This window comes from Girardinichthys multiradiatus, chromosome 14, assembly GCF_021462225.1.
Source record: "Girardinichthys multiradiatus isolate DD_20200921_A chromosome 14, DD_fGirMul_XY1, whole genome shotgun sequence".
NCBI classification, from domain to species: Eukaryota; Metazoa; Chordata; class Actinopteri; order Cyprinodontiformes; family Goodeidae; genus Girardinichthys; species Girardinichthys multiradiatus.
The window spans coordinates 4,258,014-4,274,643 of record NC_061807.1 but is presented as its reverse complement, the minus strand read 5'-3'; the positions used below and the strand labels follow the sequence as shown (position 1 = coordinate 4,274,643).

The following is a 16,630-nucleotide window of genomic DNA, read 5'->3' as shown; positions in this document are numbered from 1 at the left end:
TAGCATATTTCATCCGACCAATAAAAGAAAAGTGTTTTTAATACAAAAAACGTCAACCTTCAAATAATCATGTACAGTTATGCACTCAATACTTGGTCAGGAATCCTTTTGCAGAAATGACTGCTTCAATGCGGCGTGGCATGGAGGCAATCAGCCTGTGGCACTGCTGAGGTCTTATGGAGGCTCAGGATGCTTCGATAGCGGCCTTTAGCTCATCCAGAGTGTTGGGTCTTGAGTCTCTCAACGTTCTCTTCACAATATCCCACAGATTCTCTATGGGGTTCAGGTCAGGAGAGTTGGCAGGCCAATTGAGCACAGTGATACCATGGTCAGTAAACCATTTACCAGTGGTTTTGACACTGTGAGCAGGTGCCAGGTCGTGCTGAAAAATGAAATCTTCATCTCCATAAAGCTTTTCAGCAGATGGAAGCATGAAGTGCTCCAAAATCTCCTGATAGCTAGCTGCATTGACCCTGCCCTTGATAAAACACAGTGGACCAACACCAGCAGCTGACACGGCACCCCAGACCATCACTGACTGTGGGTACTTGACACTGGACTTCTGGCATTTTGGCATTTCCTTCTCCCCAGTCTTCCTCCAGACTCTGGCACCTTGATTTCTGAATGACATGCAGAATTTGCTTTCATCCAAAAAAAGTACTTTGGACCACTGAGCAACAGTCCAGTGCTGCTTCTCTGTAGCCCAGGTCAGGCGCTTCTGCCGCTGTTTCTGGTTCAAAAGTGGCTTGACCTGGGGAATGCGGCACCTGTAGCCCATTTCCTGCACACGCCTGTGCACGGTGGCTCTGGATGTTTCTACTCCAGACTCAGTCCACTGCTTCCGCAGGTCCCCCAAGGTCTGGAATTGGCCCTTCTCCACAATCTTCCTCAGGGTCTGGTCACCTCTTCTCGTTGTGCAGCGTTTTCTGCCACACTTTTTCCTTCCCACAGACTTCCCACTGAGGTGCCTTGATACAGCACTCTGGGAACAGCCTATTCGTTCAGAAATTTCTTTCTGTGTCTTACCCTCTTGCTTGAGGGTGTCAATAGTGGCCTTCTGGACAGCAGTCAGGTCGGCAGTCTTACCCATGATTGGGGTTTTGAGTGATGAACCAGGCTGGGAGTTTTAAAGGCCTCAGGAATCTTTTGCAGGTGTTTAGAGTTAACTCGTTGATTCAGATGATTAGGTTCATAGCTCGTTTAGAGACACTTTTAATGATATGCTAATTTTGTGAGATAGGAATTTTGGGTTTTCATGAGCTGTATGCCAAAATCATCCGTATTAAGACAATAAAAGACCTGAAATATTTCAGTTAGTGTGCAATGAATCTAAAATATATGAATGTTAAATTTTCATCATTACATTATGGAAAATAATGAACTTTATCACAATATGCTAATATTTTGAGAAGGACCAGTATATCTATCAGGTAACCACTCTACTTCACGCATCAGCTCAGGTCATTTACCTGCCGATGATGAAACTGGACCCAAACTGTGATGCTGGGAATTGGCAGGCCCAGGTCCCCAACCTCAGCTGCCACCTGACTCCCATATCTGAGCCTCTCCTCATGTGAGACCCTAACAAGGGTCAGAGCCTCCAGGATTAAGGACGCACTCAAACCTCCGAACCACGTCAAGGTGGTGAATCTGAGAGTTGATCATATATATAATAAACAGCACCTTACTGAATGCTTCCCAGATTTACTTTTAATCAATATCACTTAGATTTAAAAAATATAGCCTGAGGCTTCAGAGGGAGGCAGTAGATGTTTAGAGGAGATTCAGAAGAGGGAGGGTTTAAAACCATCTTATTAAATGCTGTAGATGTTTAAGTTGGTCTGACAAAATGAGGAAACTGAGGTTCAAAGTCCTTAAGTTCACAGCAACAGGAAGTAGTGATGACATGCTAGAGATGTTGTATCAAGGTTCAAAATCTTTGCCGCTGGAAAGAAAACTTTGTGGTTTATTAAAAAAAGACAAAATGGTCCAGAAAGAGGAAGAGGAGCTTTTTACTGTTGGTAAAACTGTTGTTGGTCTCATTTCATCCAGCTGATCAAAAAATCTAACACCAAGTTATTTCAAGGATTGTGGGTTTGTCACCTCTATTCTTGTATGTGAGTGTTTCCTGGTTTGTGCTGCAGAGAAAAGCTCTCAGAGCTTCTGACGTGTAGTGGTTCACAAAGAGGAAGAGGAGCTTTTTACTGTCGGTCAAACTGCTGTTGGTCTCCTTTCATCCAGCTGCAGAATGGAGGGAACATCTGTCCACAGGCTGCTGGGTGAGTCCCATCTGCTGGATGTGTGTTGGTGTGGAAATGTTGAGAGATGATCACTGCTGCTTCCCACAGCAGAGCACTCATTAAAGCTCCAACTAACCTGAGAGTCATTTCTCTGCAGCTCTGATCTCTCTGCTGAGCTGCTCAACAAACCAAGGTTAGAAACTACTTTTGTCACTGTTTCAGTCTGACTGACTCCACAGAGACTGTCCTGCAGGAATTAGAAACTCTTTAACCTGGTTTCTTCCTCCCAGCTGGTCTGACTGTGAGTCCCAGCAGATCTCAGTTCTTTAAAGGAGACTCTGTGTCTCTGAGCTGTGAGGAGGACAACATCTCTGCTGGATGGACTGTGAGGAGAAACACAACCAGAGGAACCAGAACTCAGTGTGGAGATGGATGGGGGAAACCAGCTGGTTCTTCCTGTAACATCAGCAGCCTCTACAAACATGAAACTGGAGTGTACTGGTGTGAGTCCAGAGAGGGAGCAGCCAGCAGCAGCATCCAGCTCACTGTCTCTGGTAAGATCAGACTGTGGAGTTAGTGTTGATGAAGCTGTGTGGAAATGGATGAAATGCTGTAGTTTGTCTCTGTGTTGAGGTGGATCAGTGATCCTGCAGAGTCCTGTCCTCCCTGTGATGGAGGGAGATGACGTCACTCTGAGCTGTCAAACAAAGACTCCCTCCAACCTCCCAGCTGCTTTCATTAAAGATGGCTCCCTCATCAGGACTGAACCTACAGGTCACATGACCCTCCACCATGTGACCAGCTCTGATGAAGGTCTCTACAAGTGTAACATCAGTGGTCATGGAGAGTCTCCATCCAGCTGGATCTCTGTCTCAGGTTCAGAGCTTTACTTTTATTAATTTGATTTGTATAAAAACATTAATTTCACATCACTGACCTTCTTTGAGTAATTTTGTTGCTATAAGCCCTGAAAGTGTTCTACCTTCGCTGCTTTGCTTCAAATAAAATCTGCACGTCTGCTCTCAGATATGTCTATGGTACCAATGAATTATCCTCCTTCTACCTAAACTTTCTCAATTAATAAGTTTAACATTCACATTTTCTGCTCACATTTGCTGCTCTTGCTTGGATTGATGTGGCATCCAAGCCCTCTCAGAAATTCAGCCAGTAGACTTACAGTGTAGGACTGTGATGTCACTGCATTTATGCCACAGCAACACCTCCAAGACGAAGTGGAAAACGTCAATCAGCACAAACCTTAATATTTGCCCAGTTTTACAGAAACCAATAGAATTTGTTATTTTTCTAGTTTTCAAACTCATAATTAGAGGGCAGTGTGAGTTTCCTCTGACTCAAACATGCAAGAGAGCTGGGTTGGAGCAGAGTGATTAAAGTGTTCACCCTGCTGTCAGAGCTGTCAGTCTGAATGATCCAACACATGTCTGACTCTGGAACTCACTGTTAAATAAATAGAGACCCTGCAACAAGGTTTGTAGTTGTTAGCTGGATTCTCTGCTGAATTAAGTTATAAATGTTGGCAATGTTATTTTTCATCTGCACATCCCAGCTATGCACATGTGTTGTGTATAAAAAAAAGACACAATCACCCAAAGCCACTTTTCACGTTAATAATCAGATTTAACTATATGCAGAAAAAACTACAACTCCAGACCCGCCCCCTGCCACCGCCTCCATCTTTATCAGACTGGTCTGCCACCTGGTGGTGTTGGTTCCGTACATCATCTCCACTCTCCTCCTGGTGTCTTTGTATCGCCAGAGGACCACAGGTAACTCTCTGAGTCACCAGTGATCCAACACTCAGTGAATCAATTTATTAATCATTAAAGTTTCACTTTCTTATACAAACCTTTTCTAAATCCAGGGAAGGTCCCGCCTGTGTGGAAGATGACCTCATCCTTCCACGCTGGGCAGGGATTGGACGTTGACTATGATGATGCCATGACTACTGTGACCACAGAGGATTACTTCTGAAATAAACTGGTTTTCAAACTACTGTTGAAATTGTTTAAACATGCAGAAGGAATATTAAATCACCCCTCTACAAAACCTCAGCTGCACCAGATATTTTTCAGCCAACTTCTGCTTTCAAAAATGTTGAAATTCAGCTCCAAATTAAATAAATTTTTTTATCAGTAAGCAATCTGGACTGGATTTTCGGACCGAGTTAGAAGTTAGAAGAAAACACACCAGCAGCTGTTACTTCAGGAAATGTAAAACATGCATTTATTTAAATTTAAGACATTTGGGTAAGGTTGTCTTTTGTTGGTTTATTTTTAGCTACTTTTTAATTATATTGAATAATCGATAATCAACATTTAATCAATTTTTGGTCATGCATTCACCATTAAAAACACTTCCGTAGAGTGAAACAGGGAAAACTGTGAAGCCAGGATCTCAGTAGGGGGCGCTGGCGCACCGTGAAAGCATTAAGCTGAACTTGTCATCGCACAGAAGAAGCAGCAGTAGTAAACAAAGCGGATAGTAGAGGTTATTTTCCCTGAGACGGTGATCCAAGGCGGGCTCTGTGATGAAGGAGAAGCCAGCGGAGAGTTCGGCGGAACCGTCCAAAGCGGACTCTCTGCGGGGGTTCGTCACCGAGAGGCTCGCCGCTGCTTCCCGGGAGATCCTGGCGGCGGTAGAGACGGTGGTAGCCGCCTTTGAGGAGGAGGCCTTGGGCTTCCGCCTGGAGATCCACCGGCAGAGGAAGCAGCTGGAGCTGCTGCAGAACCAGGTCACTGTCAGAACCGATGGTTCGTGTCCTTAACTCGTCAAATTCACAGTTAAATCCGCCAGAGCGCTAAGCTGCATGCAGAACTTCTGGAAATATTTAGAGTTTTTTACTTTTCGTCAAATAACACGTTTGTTTACAAGTTGGAATAAAACAAATTATGTTACTATATATTTATTCTTTAATTCGGCTCCTTTATAACGTTCACAAAGAAAACATTTACTTGATTTTAACCATATTTAATGTATTTCCAGGTTTACCGTCCAGCAGAAGCCATGGATCATCTGAGGAAGAGGAGGGTAATGATTGTCTGAAGAATCAGGACCAGACTGATTCATCGAGGTTCATCCTGCTGCTCTGATTTACTAGATAATTAATGTTATTAGACGCTGACTGGTTTAAATGATTCCCATTAACCTGCTGTTGCTGGTTTTCATCTTACAGCTCTTCATCATCTCAGTCCCAGTCTGATCGAAGGAAGCCTGGCAGACCTCAGATCAGCAAAGCTCAGAACACCATAGACCTCAGCATCCGCATCCTGAAGGACTCCAAGATCAGAAGAGCTTCAAGAAATGGTACGTCCCCTCAGTGAGCTGCTTATTTCTCCCAGAAAGGCTTAAAAGGTGCAGAAGGGTGGAGTTGAAGGAAGTTTCTTTTTTCAGCTATTTACTAATGTTACTAATGTTATACTATAGTTACTAATGTTACTGTAGTTACTAATGTTATACTATAGTTACTAATGTCATTATAGTTACTAATGTCACTATAGTTACTAATGTTATACTATAGTTACTAATGTTACTATAGTTACTAATGTTATACTATAGTTACTAATGTCATTATAGTTACTAATGTCACTATAGTTACTAATGCTATACTATAGTTACTAATGTTACTGTAGTTACTAATGTTATACTATAGTTACTAATGTCATTATAGTTACTAATGTCACTATAGTTACTAATGTTATACTATAGTTACTAATGTTACTATAGTTACTAATGTTATACTATAGTTACTAATGTCATTATAGTTACTAATGTCACTATAGTTACTAATGTTATACTATAGTTACTAATGTTACTATAGTTACTAATGTTATACTATAGTTACTAATGTCATTATAGTTACTAATGTCACTATAGTTACTAATGTCATTATAGTTACTAATGTTATACTATAGTTACTAATGTTGTTATAGTTACTAATGTCACTATAGTTACTAATGTCATTATAGTTACTAATGTTATACTATAGTTACTAATGTTACTGTAGTTACTAATGTTATACTATAGTTACTAATGTCATTATAGTTACTAATGTCACTATAGTTACTAATGTCATTATAGTTACTAATGTTATACTATAGTTACTAATGTCATTATAGTTACTAATGTCACTATAGTTACTAATGTCACTATAGTTACTAATGTTATACTATAGTTACTAATGTCGTTATAGTTACTAATGTCACTATAGTTACTAATGTCATTATAGTTACTAATGTTATACTATAGTTACTAATGTTGTTATAGTTACTAATGTTATACTATAGTTACTAATGTCATTATAGTTACTAATGTCACTATAGTTACTAATGTCATTATAGTTACTAATGTCACTATAGTTACTAATGTCACTATAGTTACTAATGTTATACTATAGTTACTAATGTCATTATAGTTACTAATGTTATACTATAGTTACTAATGTCATTATAGTTACTAATGTCACTATAGTTACTAATGTCATTATAGTTACTAATGTTATACTATAGTTACTAATGTTACTATAGTTACTAATGTTATACTATAGTTACTAATGTTACTGTAGTTACTAATGTCACTATAGTTACTAATGTCATTATAGTTACTAATGTCACTATAGTTACTAATGTCACTATAGTTACTAATGTTATACTATAGTTACTAATGTTACTATAGTTACTAATGTTATACTATAGTTACTAATGTCATTATAGTTACTAATGTCACTATAGTTACTAATGTTATACTATAGTTACTAATGTTACTATAGTTACTAATGTTATACTATAGTTACTAATGTCATTATAGTTACTAATGTCACTATAGTTACTAATGTTATACTATAGTTACTAATGTTACTGTAGTTACTAATGTTATACTATAGTTACTAATGTCATTATAGTTACTAATGTCTCTATAGTTACTAATGTTATACTATAGTTACTAATGTTACTATAGTTACTAATGTTATACTATAGTTACTAATGTCATTATAGTTACTAATGTCACTATAGTTACTAATGTTATACTATAGTTACTAATGTTACTATAGTTACTAATGTTATACTATAGTTACTAATGTCATTATAGTTACTAATGTCACTATAGTTACTAATGTCATTATAGTTACTAATGTTATACTATAGTTACTAATGTTGTTACAGTTACTAATGTCACTATAGTTACTAATGTCATTATAGTTACTAATGTTATACTATAGTTACTAATGTTACTGTAGTTACTAATGTTATACTATAGTTACTAATGTCATTATAGTTACTAATGTCACTATAGTTACTAATGTCATTATAGTTACTAATGTTATACTATAGTTACTAATGTCATTATAGTTACTAATGTCACTATAGTTACTAATGTCATTATAGTTACTAATGTTATACTATAGTTACTAATGTCATTATAGTTACTAATGTCACTATAGTTACTAATGTCATTATAGTTACTAATGTTATACTATAGTTACTAATGTTGTTATAGTTACTAATGTTATACTATAGTTACTAATGTTATTATAGTTACTAATGTTGTTATAGTTACTAATGTTACTAATGTTATACTATAGTTACTAATGTTGTTATAGTTACTAATGTTATACTATAGTTACTAATGTTGTTATAGTTACTAATGTTATACTATAGTTACTAATGTTGTTATAGTTACTAATGTTATACTATAGTTACTAATGTTATTATAGTTACTAATGTTGTTATAGTTACTAATGTTACTAATGTTATACTATAGTTACTAATGTTGTTATAGTTACTAATGTTATACTATAGTTACTAATGTTGCTATAGTTACTAATGTTATACTATAGTTACTAATGTTATTATAGTTACTAATGTTATACTATAATTACTAATGTTATAGTTACTAATGTTACTAATGTTATACTATAGTTACTAATGTTACTATAGTTACAGCTGCAGGTCCTTTGGCAAATGTCTACCATGTCCACATCTAGACGTTTGTGTGGATTTCTCTTTGCAAAATAGCTTAAGTTCAGTCAGACTGGACAGAGAGCATCTGTTAGCATCCATTTTCCAGTCTTGCCACAGATTCTTGACTGGATTTAGGTCTGGGCTTTGACTAGGCCATTTTAACAAATGAAAATGCTTTGATCTAAACCATCCCAGTTAGCTCTGGCTGTATGTTTAGGGTACTTGTCTTACTGGAAGGTGGACTTCCTACTCAGTCCCATGTCTCCTGCAGCCTCTAGCAGGTTTTCTTCCAGGATTGTCCTGGATTTAGCTCCACCCGCTTCTCATCAACTCTGACCAAATTCCCTGTCCCTGGTGAAGAAAAGCATCCCCACAGCACGATGCTCCCACCACCATGTCTTACTGTGAGGACGTGGTGTTCGGGATGTATATTGCTACTTTTCCTTCGCTAAGCGCATCATTGTGCAAAAAGAGCAAAATCTTTATGTCATACGACCAGAGCAGCTTCTTCCACATGTTGGTCCATCCTCTCTCCATGTTCAGATGTGAGATGTAAAAAGTTTGGGATATTGTTGTAGACCCTAACCCTGCTTTAAACGTCTCCACGCCTTTCTCCCTCACTTGCATGCTTTGTTCCATGGTCGTCATGATGCTGTTGGTTCACTAATGTTTTGCAGCCAACCTCTGAGGCCTTCACCGAGCAGCTTCATTTACACCGAGATTAAATTAAACACAGATGGACTCAACTTACTATTAAATTCTAAATCTCAATAACAAACATTGAGGCTGGAGGTTGTAACGTGAAAATGTTCACAGGGTGGGAATACTTTGCTTCTACTCTCTGATTAATGAAAGCATAAACCAAGCACAGATAAAAATAATAAAGCTAACATAAACATAGGTTCTGACACAACGAAGCTCAGCTCCCGTACAGAAACATCTTTTTACGCGATAAGCGGCCCTTACGCTGTGAATTTAATGTGTCTGTCCGTCTTTCTCTGCTTCCAGTGGTGAAAAAATGTCCGCTGGTCTCTCTGAAGTGTCCTCGAGGCCTGCAGGGGTTGGACTTTCTGAACCTGCTGAGGTCTGCTGTCCCTCAGCTGGCTGGAGACAATAAATCTTTTGACATCTTGACCTTGGATAGGAATCAGAGACTTCAGCCTCTGACTCTGAAGACGGTGACGGCTGAGGAAATCATTAGAAATGTTAGATCTACGGGGCTCAGGAAGCTCACGTTCTACATTAGATTGAAGGTAAAAGGGACTAAGTTCTGGTTCTTGACTTGTTCCGTTACTCAGTACCTTGTATTTTTCAGGTTCTGATGTTTTTCAGGAGGAGATTCCTCGTCTTCAGACAGAGATCAGCTCCGAGTCGTTGGCCTGTGAGGAAACTAAACAACAGGGAGAGATGAGGTAGGTCCAGATCCAGTCAGAAGTTTTAGATTTCATTCATAAAGCTGATTATGTAACAAAAAGACTCAGTTATTTATAAAAAGAAGGATTTGGGGGAATTTATTTTGGATTTTCACAGATTCAGAGAAGGTCAAAATTATACATTGTTGTTCAAATATAAACATTAATAACTACAAGCACTGAATCCTGTGGGACTCCAAAAACTCGGAAGGATGTCTACGACCCTCTAACATAATATTCTTATTGGACTGAATACTTCAGGCTGAATGAATAAATATAGCTGACTATCATCAGCATAGCTATAATAAGACAAACCGTTAAATATTTGTCTTGGTTTAATTCGTTTTCTTGGCAGGACAACATCAGAACAAGACATAGAGACGGAAGAGGACCATCTTACGTCAGCGTCAGGTGAAGACTCTCTGGCGCCCTCTGCTGCTGAGAGGGAACGAGATGCTGTGGATGAAGGAGACATCAGAGACACAAACAAGAGCGACAGCAGCTGGAAACTACATGCCGGCGATGAAGATAAAGAAAAGAGAGACTCCAGGCTCGTTACTGAGAAGGAAGAAGGCAATCAATCCAATGAAGTTTGGACAAGAACCAAGAAGAGAACTGCGGGTTTTAGCTGTAAGGTCTGCAAAGCTGCACAGAAATCTGAAGTCACTCTCATTAAACACGCCTGGAGGCACACGGAGGAAGCAGGAAGTGTTTGTGGAGTCTGTGGAGAATCAGTCGAGGTAGTAAAAGATCATTTTCAAGTTGAACACAGAACTGATGACTGTCCCGCCTGTGGAGAGTCTTTTCTCAGTGTCCTCAGTCTGAATGAGCACCTGAAGGCCCATTCAGGAGAGAGACCTCACCAACATGAGTCTAATCTCTTCTCATTGGCATCAGGACCCCATCACGAGTGTCCCACCTGCCACAAGGTGTTCGAGCTGGAGGCGCAGTTGAAGGCTCATCACAGGACTCACAGTAAATGTAAAACGTACCTCTGCGGGGTCTGCGGCAAATTCCTGAGCAGCAACAGATCCTTGTCCCGCCACAAGATGACGCACTCCGGAGAAAGACCCCACAGATGCCAGATCTGTGAGCGGGGCTTCAAACTGGCCACCACGCTGAGACAACACGAGAAGATCCACACCCACAGAGAGAGGCCCTACCTCTGCGACGTCTGCTGCAAGATGTTCCTCACCAGCAAGCAGCTCGTCATCCACATGAGGACGCACACCAACGAGAAGCCATACCACTGCGACCGCTGCGGGAAGGGCTTCACCACCAGGGGGCCGCTGACCATACACATGCGGGTCCACACCGGGGAAACGCCGTACCGCTGTCCTCACTGCGGATGGTCCTTTAAGCGAAAGACTCACCTGGACGACCACGTGGCAATCCACACGGGGGCCAAGCCGTACGTGTGCGGGATCTGCGGGAAAACGTGCGCTCGGAGAACGTACCTGACCGTCCACATGAGGACGCACAACGGAGAGAGACCGTACAAGTGTTCCCTGTGTGACAAGGCCTTCACGCAGAGCCATTGCCTGAAGACGCACATGAAGAGCCACAAGGCTGCACAGACTGCGTCCTAACGCCGACCAGGAGCTGCTGTTACTTTGTGTTTGTTGCACACGAGACGCTTCAGTTGTTATTACTATTAAACTGTTTCTAGCTCTCAAACGTGTCCAGTAAACATTAGCAGAACATCAGTGGTTCTGGGGGTTTTCTTCGTCTTCCTTGAAGGTTCTGGGCAATCAAACAGTTCTTGGAAAACTAAAAGTATCTGTGATATTTTATGATAAAGAGAGGCTTTAAAATCAGTAACAAAGACAATAAAACGGCAGTTCATTATTTAATTATTGGGAATTTGACTTATTTTTTTTCTGGTTAAACTTGGACATATTTGCACCTTTAAACAGTTCTGCTAACATCATATTTTAGTTGAGAAAGTGTAATAAATAATCTATAAAGTCACTAATTATTTAGTGAATTCAGGGTTTGATTATTAGGTTTTAAAACTAAATCTTATGTTTTATTACTTATTTAACTCTGCTCTTTAGGTTTGTGTTAAAAACAGATACTATCTTAGAAACTAGGCTTTTAACTTGAAACGCTTCCTTCTGCAGGGATTGTTCTGGGTCTTAAAAATGTTAAGATCTTAATTATAGACATTATCGGGCGGTGGAAGGAGTACTTCGAGGATCTCCTTAATCCTGCCATCACGCATTCCGTGGTGGAAACAGAGGCTGGGGACTCGGGGTTGGACTCTTTCATCACCCAGGCTGAAGTCACCGAGGTGGTTAAAAAGCTCCGCGGTGGCAAGGCTTCGGGGGTGGATGAGATCCGCCCTGAGTACCTCAAGTCTCTGGATGTTGTAGGGCTGTCATGGTTGACACGCCTCTTCAACATTGCGTGGCGGTCGGGGACAGTGCCTCTGGACTGGCAGACTGGGGTGGTGGTCCCCCTTTATAAGAAGGGGGACCGGAGGGTGTGTTCCAACTACAGGGGGATCGCACTCCTCAGCCTCCCTGGTAAGGCCTACGCCAGGGTATTGGAGAGGAGAGTCCGACCGATAGTCGAACCTCGGCTTCAGGAGGAGCAGTGTGGTTTTCGTCCCAGCCGTGGAACACTGGACCAGCTCTATACCCTCTACAGGGTGCTCGAGGGTTCATGGGAGTTTGCCCAACCGGTTCACATGTGTTTTGTGGACCTGGAGAAGGCATTCGACTGTGTCCCTCGTGATGCCCTGTGGGGGGTGCTCCAGGAGTATGGAATCGGGGGCCCTTTATTCGGGGCCATCCGGTCCCTGTACGAGCGGAGCAGGAGTTTGGTCCGCATTGCCGGCACTAAGTCGGACCTGTTCCCAGTGCATGTTGGACTCCGGCAGGGCTGCCCTTTGTCGCCGGTCCTGTTCATAACTTTTATGGACAGGATTTCTAGACGCAGCCAAGGGCCGGAGGGGGTCTGGTTTGGGGACCAGTGGATTTCGTCTCTTCTTTTTGCGGATGACGTGGTCCTGCTGGCCCCCTCTAGCCAAGACCTACAGCATGCGCTGTGGCGGTTCGCAGCCGAGTGTGAAGCGGCTGGGATGAGGATCAGCTCCTCCAAGTCCGAGGCCATGGTACTCGACCGGAAAAGGGTGGCTTGTCCTCTTCAGGTTGGAGGGGAGTTCCTGCCTCAAGTGGAGGAGTTTAAGTATCTCGGGGTCTTGTTCACGAGTGAGGGAAGAATGGAGCGGGAGATCGACAGACGGATCGGTGCAGCTGCCACAGTAATGGGGGCGCTGTGCCGGTCCATTGTGGTGAAGAGAGAGCTGAGCCGAAAAGCAAAGCTCTCAATTTACTGGTCGGTCTACGTTCCTACCCTCACCTATGGCCATGAACTTTGGGTCATGACCGAAAGAACGAGATCACGGATACAAGCGGCTGAAATGAGCTTCCTCCGTAGGGTGGCCGGGCACTCCCTTAGAGATAGGGTGAGGAGCTCGGCCATCCGGGAGGGGCTCGGAGTAGAGCCGCTGCTCCTCCACATCGAGAGGAGCCAGTTGAGGTGGCTCGGGCATCTATACCGGATGCCTCCTGGACGCCTTCCTCAGGAGGTGTTCCAGGCACGTCCCACCTGGAGGAGGCCCAGGGGACGGCCTGGGAACGCCTTGGGCTCCCCCTGGAGGAACTGGAGGAGGTGTCTGGAGAGAGGGACGTCTGGGCGTCTCTGCTGAGTCTGCTGCCCCCGCGACCCGGTCCTGGATAAGCGGAAGACGACGAACGAACAAACGAACGCTTCCTTCTGCAGGGATTGTTCTGGGTCTTAAAAATGTTAAGATCTTAATTATAGGCCATAAAAATCCTAAATCTGTTCAGATTTTCTGAAATATGTCTTTTTTTATGGTTACCTTTTGAATTTACTCCTTTATTTACAATTATTTAAACCATTAACTTTTGAGTTCCTTTTCTTGAATTCAAAGTCAGCATTCATCCATTCATTTGGCTTTTATAGGTCTGACAGGAATTTATGAAGGCCTGAGAAGGACACTATAGTAGGTCTCCTTCCAGACAGTAGAGGTCACTGTTGAGAAGAAGCTACCACTGCACAGCTGGAATAGTAGCAGAGGAAGGCCCCAGAGGTCTTCATCCATCCCATACTTGCCGGTGCCTATCTCCAGCAGTCAATATTCCACCCTGGAAAGGTCACAAGACTTCATTCACAAATATAACTTTTGTCTGTTGTCTGAACGGTTCTGGTTCTACAAATACAAACATTTATAAACATTTAATCTTCACGTCCCATGAGCTGAGCATCATGGCCAAACATCTCCCCTTTGGTCCTCAGCTATCATTGACCCAGAAGCTTTGTGGTTCATTCAGATGCAGCTTTGCAAATCCAAGTCATGCAGCCATGTTCTTTTTAAAGAGAACAGATCTTTTCTTGACTTTCAGTCAAATCTGTCATGTAACATTTAACATGCTGACTGAGGCCTGCAGGGTGTGAGGTGAAGCTCTTGTGCTTTCTGGCATTTCTCTGGTGAATTCTGTCTGGAGATCCACTGCTGGGCGGACTGGGAAGTGGTCATAATGATGAGTGTAGAGTCTCACATTACAGAAAGCTTCAAATTTTTCAGGTGAGATATAACATTCTGATGCAAATGTGATCAAACACATAAAGTAAAAAACCTGTCAGTCCATGAAATAAGCGAATTAGGAACCAGAAATAAGTTTAAAATATATTTTATCACCGTCTTTGCGTTTGTGACAAACAGATGAGACCATTTTATATTTTAGAGGCAAACTAATTTTATTCATTACTGTTTTTGGGATTAATAAAGTATTTTTGAATTTAATTGAATTGAATTTTAACAGGAAGTGAAGCAGTGAGGATTCAGGATTTGGTTAAAAAAACAATCACCACTGCATACCATAAATGATCATTTTGACATTTATTCCTACTATAAATATACAATATTTTAACACGCTATCATCTTATATATCATAAAGAATACCGTTTGCAACTTTAATAACTCACACTGGTTCTAACATCCAGTATTTCTCTGTAAATTGATGAATTTTCAGTATTCAGAGTCCAGTCACAAGCTATTTGTAGTGTTGTCATTGATGTATCAGTCATGTGGTTACTGGTGACCATTTTGATCATAAATGATCCGAGAAGAACAAGGTGTGTATTCAAATTCTGTCCTGTGGCCCAGTGCACCTGTTGGGCCGACAGCTGCAACGTTTTGTTACATGGGCCAAATTCATCAAGTCAGAAAAACTCATGGGCCCAAAGAAATGTAATAATTAAAAGAAAAATCATGTGTTTCATTGAAAAATATTTTAATGAAACAAATGAAGTGTTTGGAATATCTGTAGTAAAGGGATGTGTAAATCATTACAGATCCCAAAATTAAAAAAGGTTTTCAGCATCTCTTGCTAATTAAAGGTAAAAAATACAACATTTAGTCTTTTCTCAGGTATAAGAACAGGACTTGTTTCACTCTTATCTTGAAAAAGCTTCCTGAATGAATTCATGAATTAATTGGAAGCAGTTATTGTTGTCACAAAATGGTAAGACCTCAGAAAAAGGTTATATTAGAGGTGCCTAAACAGTAAGACTTTTTTTTTTTAAAGTAAATATATTTATGCAAAGAAATAACACTTGACTTGAAGAGTAAGGAAAACTAGTTTCCTTAAAATGCTGAGACATTTTCTGAAAATGGGGACATTTTTCATGAATGAAGACAATCCTGCAAAAAGTCCAGTTTGTGTAGACATAGTTGAAAATAAATGAGAGAAAAAGTTTCTTACAGGCTTTAATGCCTAAGAGGGTAAGTTTGGGTCTTTTTATAGGATGCAGTTTGCTGTCCAGACTGAGAGAAAGTGTAATCAAAGAACAAATATTAGTGCATGGTTATGTTTTTTGCAGCTCTTGCATAAATGTTAGAGAAAAGTAGGGAAACAAATCTGTTTTAAAAAAATGTCATAAATGTAATCTATCACGTCCGTAGCTCAGTTTTGTTTATTTTAAATAGCGAGTACAAAAAATATGTGAGAGTGGGTATTTAATAAAAGTTGGAACCTGGACTCTTATTCTTGATGGGGCATGTACACCTGCCCCATCCAGAATAAGAAGCATTCTTGAGGCTTTGTAATATTTTTGCATAGTGCAAGAAATGAAGACACATTTGACGGTATGTTACAGAAAGCACGTTTATTTTTTACATTTTTTTCTTCCACTGGGAAGCGAAGCAATAGAACAATTTGAATATTATGTCAATCACACCGTTGGAATAGGGACTGCACGTTGCACTGTTGGTAGCACTGTTGCCTGGCAGCAAGAAGGTTCTGGGTTCAAATCCCATCTTTATGCATGTTGTCAGTTTGCATGTTCTTCCCATGCATGTATAGGTTCTCTCCAGGCACTCTGGCCTCCTCCCACAGTTCAAAAATATGATTTGGTTACACTAAATTGCTCTTAAGTGTGTGAATTACAGGTCCTTCTCAAAATATTAGCATTTTGTGATAAAGTTCATTATATTCCATAATGTCATGATGAAAATTTAACATTCATATATTTTAGATTCATTGCACACTAACTGAAATATTTCAGGTCTTTTATTGTCTTAATATGGATGATTTTGGCATACAGCTCATGAAAACCCAAAATTCCTATCTCACAAAATTAGCATATCATTAAAAGGGTCTCTAAACGAGCTATGAACCTAATCATCTGAATCAATGAGTTAACTCTAAACACCTGCAAAAGATTCCTGAGGCCTTTAAAACTCCCAGCCTGGTTCATCACTCAAAATCCCAATCATGGGTAAGACTGCCGACCTGACTGCTGTCCAGAAGGCCACTATTGACACCCTCAAGCAAGAGGGTAAGACACAGAAAGAAATTTCTGAACAAATAGGCTGTTCCCAGAGTGCTGTATCAAGGCACCTCAGTGGGAAGTCTGTGGGAAGGAAAAAGTGTGGCAGAAAACGCTGCACAACGAGAAGAGGTGACCG

At 40.8% G+C, this 16,630-nt stretch overlaps 2 protein-coding genes across 2 annotated transcripts; both read left to right on the top strand.

The window, feature by feature from the left end:
- Positions 1 to 2,083: 2,083 nt before the first annotated feature.
- Positions 2,084 to 4,245, top strand: LOC124880505 (Fc receptor-like protein 5). The gene is made up of 6 exons (XM_047385653.1): positions 2,084 to 2,279; positions 2,398 to 2,433; positions 2,531 to 2,794; positions 2,874 to 3,116; positions 3,893 to 4,027; positions 4,123 to 4,245. Exons 1-6 carry the CDS (start codon positions 2,249 to 2,251, stop codon positions 4,230 to 4,232), a joined length of 819 nt encoding a protein of 272 aa, XP_047241609.1. The 5' UTR covers positions 2,084 to 2,248; the 3' UTR covers positions 4,233 to 4,245.
- A 143-nt stretch (positions 4,246 to 4,388) lies between these two features.
- Positions 4,389 to 11,483, top strand: LOC124880500 (zinc finger protein 774-like). Its single transcript, XM_047385646.1, has 6 exons — positions 4,389 to 5,011; positions 5,244 to 5,331; positions 5,434 to 5,564; positions 9,227 to 9,471; positions 9,551 to 9,630; positions 9,986 to 11,483. Exons 1-6 carry the CDS (start codon positions 4,789 to 4,791, stop codon positions 11,217 to 11,219), a joined length of 2,001 nt encoding a protein of 666 aa, XP_047241602.1. The 5' UTR covers positions 4,389 to 4,788; the 3' UTR covers positions 11,220 to 11,483.
- Positions 11,484 to 16,630: the final 5,147 nt, after the last annotated feature.

Coding starts and splice junctions, on each gene's coding strand:
- LOC124880500 (XM_047385646.1), top strand. CDS start 4,789: ATGAAGGAGAAGCCAGCGGAGAGTTCGGCGGAACCGTCCAAAGCGGAC. Junction 9,472..9,550: donor CGTTCTACATTAGATTGAAG/GTAAAAGGGACT, acceptor GATGTTTTTCAG/GAGGAGATTCCTCGTCTTCA. Junction 9,631..9,985: donor AAACAACAGGGAGAGATGAG/GTAGGTCCAGAT, acceptor TTTTCTTGGCAG/GACAACATCAGAACAAGACA.
- LOC124880505 (XM_047385653.1), top strand. CDS start 2,249: ATGGAGGGAACATCTGTCCACAGGCTGCTGG. Junction 2,434..2,530: donor GAGCTGCTCAACAAACCAAG/GTTAGAAACTAC, acceptor TCTTCCTCCCAG/CTGGTCTGACTGTGAGTCCC. Junction 3,117..3,892: donor CAGCTGGATCTCTGTCTCAG/GTTCAGAGCTTT, acceptor AACTATATGCAG/AAAAAACTACAACTCCAGAC.